Below are 8,447 nucleotides of genomic sequence, written 5' to 3' on the forward strand. Positions count from 1 at the left end.
GTCATGCAGTGCCTAGCTCCACTCCCACCCCACAGGTGCTCTCATTTGTTGACTTCTGTAAACGTAAAAGCCTTGGTTTCATGCATGTTAACATTAGAAGCCTACTCCCTAAGTTTGTTTTACTCACTGCTTTAGCACACTCTGCCAACCCAGATGTCTTAGCCGTGTCTGAATCCTGGCTTAGGAAAACCACCAAAAACCTTGACATTTCCATTCCTATCTATAACGTTTTCCGCCAAGATAGAACTGCCAAAGGGGGCGGTGTTGCAATCTACTGCAGAGATAGCCTGCAAGAGTTCTGTATTACTATCTAAGTCTGTACCCAAACAATTTGAGCTTCTACTTCTAAAAATTCACCTTTCCAGAAACAAGTCTCTTACTGTTGCCGCTTGCTATAGACTTCCCTCTGCCCCCAGCTGTGCCCTCGATACCATATGTGAATTGATTGCCCCCCATCTATCTTCTGAGCTCGTGCTACTAGGTGACCTAAACTGGGACATGCCGGCCATCCTACAAACTAAGCTTGATGCCCTCAATCTCACACAAATTATCAATGAACCTACCAGGTTCAACCCTAAATCAGTAAACACGGGCACCCTCATAGATGTCATCCTAACTAACTCGCCCTCCAAATACACCTCTGCTGTTTACAATCAAGATCTCAGCAATCACTGCCTCATTGCCTGCATCCGTAATGGGTCTGCGGTCAAACGACCACCCCTCATCACTGTCAAACACTCCCTAAAACACTTCTGCGAGCAGGCTTTTCTAATCGACCTGGCCGGGGTATCCTGGAATGACATTGACCTCATCCCGTCAGTAGATGATGCCTGGCTATTCTTTAAAAGTGCCTTCCTCACAATCTTAAATAAGCATGCCCTCTCAAAAAATGTAGAACTAGGAATAGATATAGTCCTTGGTTCACTCCAGACCTGTCTGCCCTTGACCAGCACAAAAACATCCTGTGGCGTTCTGCATTATCATCGAATAGCCCCCGTGATATGCAACTTTTCAGGGAAGTTAGGAACAAATATACACAGACAGTTAGAAAAGCAAAGGCAAGCTTTTTCAAACAGAAATTTGCATCCTGTAGCACAAACTCAAAAAAGTTCTGGGACACTGTAAAGTCCATGGAGAATAAGAGCACCTCATCCCAGCTGCCCACTGCTCTGAGGCTAGGAAACACTGTCACCACCGATAAATCCACTATAATTGAGAATTTCAATAAGCATTTCTCTACGGCTGGCCATGCTTTCCACTTGGCTAGCCCTACCTCGGTCAACTGCCCGGCACCCTCCACAGCAACCCGCCAAAGCCCCCACAATTTCTCCTTTACCCAAATCCAGATAGCTGATGTTCTGAAAGAGCTGCAAAATCTGGACCCCTACAAATCAGCCGGGCTAGACAATCTGGACCCTCTCTTTCTAAAAATATCTGCCGAAATTGTTGCAACCCCTATTACTAGCCTGTTCAACCTCTCTTTCGTATCGTCTGAGATTCCCAAAGATTGGAAAGCTGCCGAGGTCATCAACCTCTTCAAAGGGGGTGACACTCTAGACCCAAACTGCTACAGACCTATATCTATCCTACCCTGTCTTTCTAAGGTCTTCGAAAGAAAAGTTAACAAACAGATTACTGACCCTTTCGAATCCCACCATACCTTCTCCGCTATGCAATCTGGTTTCAGAGCTGGTCATGGGTGCACCTCAGCCACGCTCAAGGTTCTAAACGACATCATAACCGCCATCGATAAGAGACATTACTGTGCAGCCGTATTCATCGACCTGGCCAAGGCTTTCGACTCGGTCAATCACAACATTCTTATTGGCAGACTCAACAGCCTTGGTTTCTCAAATGATTGCTTCGCCTGGTTTACCAACTACTTCTCTGATAGAGTTCAGTGTGTCAAATCGGAGGGACTGTTGTCCGGTCCTCTGACAGTCTCTATGGGTGTGCCACAGGGTTCAATTCTCGGGCCGACTCTCTTTTCTGTATACATCAATGATGTTGCTCTTGCTGCTGGTGATTCTCTGATCCACCTCTACGCAGACGACACCATTCTGTATACTTCTGGACCCTCCTTGGACACTGTGTTAACTAACCTCCAGACGAGCTTCAATGCCATACAACTCTCCTTCCGTGGCCTCCAACTGCTCTTAAACGCAAAAAAAACTAAATGCATGCTATTCATTCGATCACTGCCCGCACCTGCCCACCCGTCCAGCATCACTATTCTGGACGGCTCTGACTTAGAATACGTGGACAACTACAAATACCTGGGTGTCTGGTTAGACTGTAAACTCTCCTTCCAGACTCACATTAAGCATCTCCAATCCAAAATTAAATCTAGAATCGGCTTCCTATATTGCAACAAAGCATCCTTCACTCATGCTGCCAAACATACCCTCGTAAAACTGACCATCCTACCGATCCTCGACTTCGGTGATGTCATCTATAAAATAGCCTCCAACACTCTACTCAACAAACTGGATGCAGTCTATCACAGTGCCATCCATTTTGTCACCAAAGCCCCATACACTACCCACCATTGCGACCTGTACGCTCTCGTTGGTTGGCCCTCGCTTCATACTCGTCGCCAAATCCACTGGCTACAGGTTATCTACAAGTCTCTGCTAGGTAAAGCCCCGCCTTATCTCAGCTCACTGGTCACCATAGCAGCACCCACTCGTAGCACGCGCTGCAGCAGATATATCTCACTGGTCACCTCCAAAACCAATTCCTCCTTTGGTCGTCTTTCCTTCCAGTTCTCTGCTGCCCATGACTGGAACGAATTGCAAAAATCTCTGAAGCTGGAGACTCACAACTCCCTCACTAGCTTTAAGCACCAGCTGTCAGAGCAGCTTACAGATCACTGCACCTGTACATAGCCCATCTGTAAACAGTCCAAATATCTACCTACCTCATCCCCATTCTGGTATTTATTTATTTATGTATTTATTTTGCTCCTTTGCACCCCAGTATCTCTACCTGCACATTCATCTTCTGCCAATCTACCATTCCAGTGTTTAATTGCTATATTGTAATTACTTCGCCACCATGGCCTATTTATTTCCTTAACTTACCTCATTTGCACTCACTGTATATAGACTTTTTGTTTTCTTTTGTTCTACTGTATTATTGACTGTATGTATTGTTTATTCCATGTCTAACTCTTTGTTGTTGTATGTGTTGAATGTATGTGTCGAACTACGCTTTATCTTGGCCAGGTCGCAGTTGCAAATGAGAACTTGTTCTCAACTAGCCTACCTGGTTAAATAAAGGTGAAATAAAAAAAATAATTTACAAAAAGTCTGGCGGATGAATCTGGGTTTGGCGGATGCCCGAATGCATAGTGCCAATTGTAAAGTTTGGTGGATAAATAATAATAGTCTAGGGCTGTTTTTCATGGGATGGGCTAGGCCCCTTCGTTCCAGTGAAGGGAAATCCGAGCACTACAGCATACAATGACATTCTAGACGATTCTGTGCTTGCAACTTTGCGGCAACAGTTTGGGGAAGGTCCTTTCCTGTTTCAGCACGCCACTGCACCCGTGCACAAAGCGAGGTCCATACAGAAATTGTTTTTTTTCGAGATCGTTGTGGAAGAATATGACTGGTTTGCACAGAGCCCTGACCTCAACCGCGGCAAACACCTTTGGGATGAATTGGAACACCGACTGCGAGCCCGGCCTAATCGCCCAAAATCAGTGACCGACCTCACTAATGCTCTTCTGGCTGAATGGAAGCAAGTCCCCGCAGCAATGTTCAAAAATCTAGTGGATAGCCTTCCCAGAAGAATGGAGGCTGTTATAGCAGCAAAGGGGGGACCAACTCCATGTTAATACCAATGATTTTGGAATGACATGTTCGACAAACAGATGTTGTAGGTTCACATTTTAGTGTGAACCTATAAAGGCTTATGTATTTAAAACTGTTACTTCTACAGTGGGATACATAAAGTACAAAATGGTTGCAGTCACAATCAATTGGACCTCTGGTAGGATGGGTGATAGATAGAATGTTCAATAAAGTATATAAACTGAGAATTTAATCATATCAACTGTATTGAACTCCTTAACTTGCCAAATTGGTATACTGTTTGGAATGTAGAATTTGTAATGATTATAAACCAATCTGTAAACAGTCAAGTTTAGCAAGATATTTGTTTATATATTGTAACTGCAGATTAGTCCACTAGCAGATCTGTAAGGAAAGCCTGTAAATGTTACTAAAAATTTGATATTTAATAAATAAACACATCTGATATAAAGTTCTACGTGTTGCTGATGATTTCAATGATAGCTTATGTACCAGGCCACTTTTCCTATGCAACATAAGGGTGTGACACTGTAATGACAAAATGGCTTTGTTACAAAAGTATGCCTAAATATGTCTAAAGTATTTGAGAAAACACACCGAACAGACCTATGTTCCGGGTTTTGACTTGTACAATGTGTGGTTACCATCATTAGTCTGAATAGGTAAGGTACGTCAACAATGCATTTCGCTGAAACCACCACTGAAGTCTCAGTCAACATCATGGCAGCATTAGGACTCCTATGGCTTGTGAGCTGTGAGTATTTTCTACTTTTCAAATAATACAAACATTTTCAAATAAATATTTATGTTAATTTCCTGAACAAAATACTTTCCCTGAGTGTATTCATTTGTCCATGCAGCCATAGCATCTATCCTTGTCAAATGTGAAGATGCAACATCTGAACACAAAAGTAAAGTATTTCTGTTTATTGTTTTGAGGTGATTAGTGTTTTGGAAATATTTAACACATCAGTGTATACAATACAGTATAAAACAGAAATTACATTCTTAATAATACACAGACTTACACTTAAGAGAAATCCTAACTTCCACTTAAGTCACATTTTCAAAAAGAAAATGAAGGGTTCACCACTTATTGGTATTTGTTTTTATGCAGAGATCTACCCAGCAAAGATATTTGGACCATCTAGCGTGACTGAAGGGGTAAACATCCATTTTAAATGTAGCACTACTGGCATCAGAGGACCTGAGGACAAGTTCAATTTTTACCTTTGCAAGAATGGAGTTGGGATAAGAATTGCGCTGCTGGAGGAAGGTGAAGATGATGCTATTTTCGACATGAAGAATGTCACACGAGAAGACTCAGGCAACTACAGCTGTGTGTACACCAGAGATAAACTTGTACCCAGTCACTTGAGGTCAACAGGGGATAATTTAGTAGTCTTTCAGGTTAATGGAGAACAGAAAGGTAAGATTCTGTCAATATTATGTTTGTAATGATAAGATTGCTATGCATACAGTATATTTGTCAATTTGTTGCAGTGCTGTTTGAATATTTGTAATTCAGTCACATTTTCAGCCAATATATTGCTTTGCAATGAAAGGCTACATACTCTGACTGAGCAACAAGTTTAACACCAGCGTGTACTGTACACCAGAATCTATTATATCAATGTTCTTCACAGAGGGACTAAAGAATATGGGAGGACAAGGGAGAGCGGGACTGGCAGCAGCCTTGGTCCTCCTGTTTCTGACGCTGTCTGTACTGCTGTTAGTGTGGAGGTACTGGGGAATCCTGAAACAAAGTAAGTGAAGTTGACAGTCTGTTCAGTTTAGGCCAGGAATCCATTCTTAACACAGTGCGCTGGACAGCCGACAATTCAGCTTTAAAAGGCACTTTCACCGCCGTTTACGGAGATCTCATTCACAAAACACTGCAGATTGACCTCTCAATCGGAAATTCCCTTTAAATGTCAACCAAGCAATGTGGAATTTGTCATTTTGATAAACTAATCTGTAAAGAGTCAAGTTTAGCAAGATATTTGTTTATGTATTTTAACTGTAGATTAGTCCGCTAGCAGTTCGCATTCACAAAACACTGCAGATGACGGCTCAATCGGAAATCCCCTTTAAATATCAAGCAAGCTATAACGCAGATCCAACGTGGATATTTGAATCCCGGCCTTACAATCACCATGTCTAGCTATGTGACATGGTGGGGAAAGTGAACAAATGCTTGATGTTAAGTGTCGATGTATTTTAACACAATGCTTTAAGTCATTCCTTACTGTTGCTTTCTGTTACAGTGATAAGCATTGACCATCAACCAAGGTATAGAAAACCTACCAAATTAAAACAAAATACTACTTGATTTATCAATGTCCACATTGTTGAGACAGGGCAACAAATATCTGTATTCTTCCCTCAGTGAGAATCAGGATACGGATCAAACATACAGTCTACTCTCAGTTGTACCAGGTATTGTATATCAGTTCATATTTTTACATTGCATATTTTGCATCACATATTGTTCCTTTCCTTCATTTCTTTAAGAACTAAGTCATAATGTATGTTTTCTGTCTTTGATTTCCATATCCTGGATGTTTTAGTCGCAGCTGGTGTAATGTAAGTTTCTCTTCAGCACCATTTTCTTTTTTTAATGGGCAATTTTGCTATTTCACCATACTATTGAGATGACACCGTTTTCATAAAAGTGTCAAAAGCCCGGGTTAGTTTTCCCTATTTTGGTAAAGAAAATCTCAGATATGCAGTATCTTTGATGAAACAATGAAGTTACCATATAGGTTTAGTATGTATTTTTAAAGAGTAGTTTTCATACAATAACCCTTTTCATAGTCTAAGATGATATCCCTTTTCCATGACTTCTGTAAGTTGTTTACAATGGTGTCAATGTCTTGTCTGTAGTGAGGTCCCCTTTGATGGTGAGGAAGGACACTATTCTATGATAGGTGAGTGGAGAGGTACAGTTTGTCTAATCATGACATTATTAATAATACCCTAGCTGAGAAAACACTTTGTTTATGATATACTGTATCTGACTATTAAGAAAGACATTCTAATACAGGGCTGGAATCGTCAGGGAGACTACGGTAAGACATTTTAGTAACTACCACATTATTTCTAAAGATATGACACAAATAATAATATTTCATTTGTAAAGTGCATTTCCCACACTCAAGATGCACAAATGATCAATGATATATGCCAAATGATCAATGATATATGTAATATTTCCCTTACACAGAAAGAATCCTGAGCCCTTGGGTTTACAAGGTGTGTCAGGTATGTATGCAATCTCATAGTTGTTCCTCTCTTTTCTGGAGTCCCTTAGACTTTACAGTACATACAACTGATCTCAGTTTTATTCCCAGCAGGCATGGGATCGGTGGTTCATCAGTAAGTCTGAATCCTGCTCTTACATTTCCTTCAGTATCAGGGACATTAACGAGGTGTATTGTTGATATTTCTCTAATTACATATTTACATGTCTGAGTTTGAAGTTCATTTTCTGTTTCTGTAGCTCTCCAACTGATCCTACAGGAGATGAGGCTCTGTACAGCGTAATAACTAGAGGTAGGTACTAAAAAAGAAACCAGTAGAATAGTATACGTACATGTATAGTATATAGTGTATATGTACTGTCTGATGGGTTACAAAGGTAGGTTCACATCATACCTATTTTTGTCTGTTGTCTGTTATACTGACTTAGAGGCAGCCCTGAGCATCCCACGTAACCAGATACTACACAGGTTGATGAATGTTTAGCCACATACACACAGAGACCAACAGGCCTGCAGACAGAGGAAGGCAATGTGAGCAAAGACTCATAACACAACTCAAGTCCCTCACCACTCAAACCACAGTGCACTGACGCAGCTATATTTATAGAAAGATGCACTTAACTGTAGCGATTTGGTTTTCCACAGACACTTAATTCTCAGAACACTCAGTTAACTTTCTCTACATACAGTGTCCAGCATGTTTGACTAAATCTAGCAACCTCTCCCCTCAGTGAAAAGACCAGAACAGCAAGGTGAAACTGCCATCTATGCCAAAGTGAAAACAAGGAAGGAGAAAGAAAAACAGGATCCTGTTTACAGTCTGTCATTACAAATACAGTAGTGCTATACAGTAGTATATGACATGTGAAATGACATGACAGAACATGTGGTTTATCTGCCTTTTTGGTCATAGAAGTATGGGGATAGTAATACTGTGCACCTAGGTGTATGCTAAGATGTGTTTTTTTAAATACTGCTTTGGTTTTGAACATATTACTCTTTGATGCAGTCTGCAGTCTGGGTGCTATCTTTGAGCCTAGCAAAGATGTAGAGGACATTATTCCACCTTTTATTCAATAAAAACAAACCAAGCTTGAAATGAACGCAATATAAATTCAAACAAAGTGTTAGCCAATGTTTTCCACGTGTTTGTTATGCCAACATGGAAGTATGAATTAAGACACAAAATGAATGATAAGACGAGACCGAGACATGCATAGAGAAAGAGACAAAGGAGAATGTGTGGCAGGCTAATGTGGTTACAGTGTTTCTATAGAAAGCTCAGTCTAATGGGAGAGGGAGACAGAGCTTAGTAATAGACAAGCCACTATCATCATGTCTCCCAGCAGAGGGGGAGGAGAAGTGG

At 41.0% G+C, this 8,447-nt stretch overlaps 1 protein-coding gene across 1 annotated transcript; it reads left to right on the forward strand.

Annotated features, from left to right (window-relative positions):
• Positions 1-4,684: 4,684 nt before the first annotated feature.
• LOC110506230 lies at positions 4,685-8,173 on the forward strand. Its single transcript, XM_021585635.2, has 12 exons — positions 4,685-4,729; positions 4,936-5,247; positions 5,465-5,584; positions 6,086-6,110; positions 6,208-6,257; positions 6,389-6,404; positions 6,705-6,748; positions 6,865-6,889; positions 7,045-7,082; positions 7,175-7,196; positions 7,321-7,373; positions 7,813-8,173. Exons 2-12 carry the CDS (start codon positions 5,118-5,120, stop codon positions 7,920-7,922), a joined length of 633 nt encoding a protein of 210 aa, XP_021441310.2. The 5' UTR covers positions 4,685-4,729; positions 4,936-5,117; the 3' UTR covers positions 7,923-8,173.
• The last annotated feature ends 274 nt before the right edge of the window (positions 8,174-8,447 follow it).

Source organism: Oncorhynchus mykiss, chromosome 26, assembly GCF_013265735.2.
Source record: "Oncorhynchus mykiss isolate Arlee chromosome 26, USDA_OmykA_1.1, whole genome shotgun sequence".
Classification (NCBI taxonomy): Eukaryota; Metazoa; Chordata; class Actinopteri; order Salmoniformes; family Salmonidae; genus Oncorhynchus; species Oncorhynchus mykiss.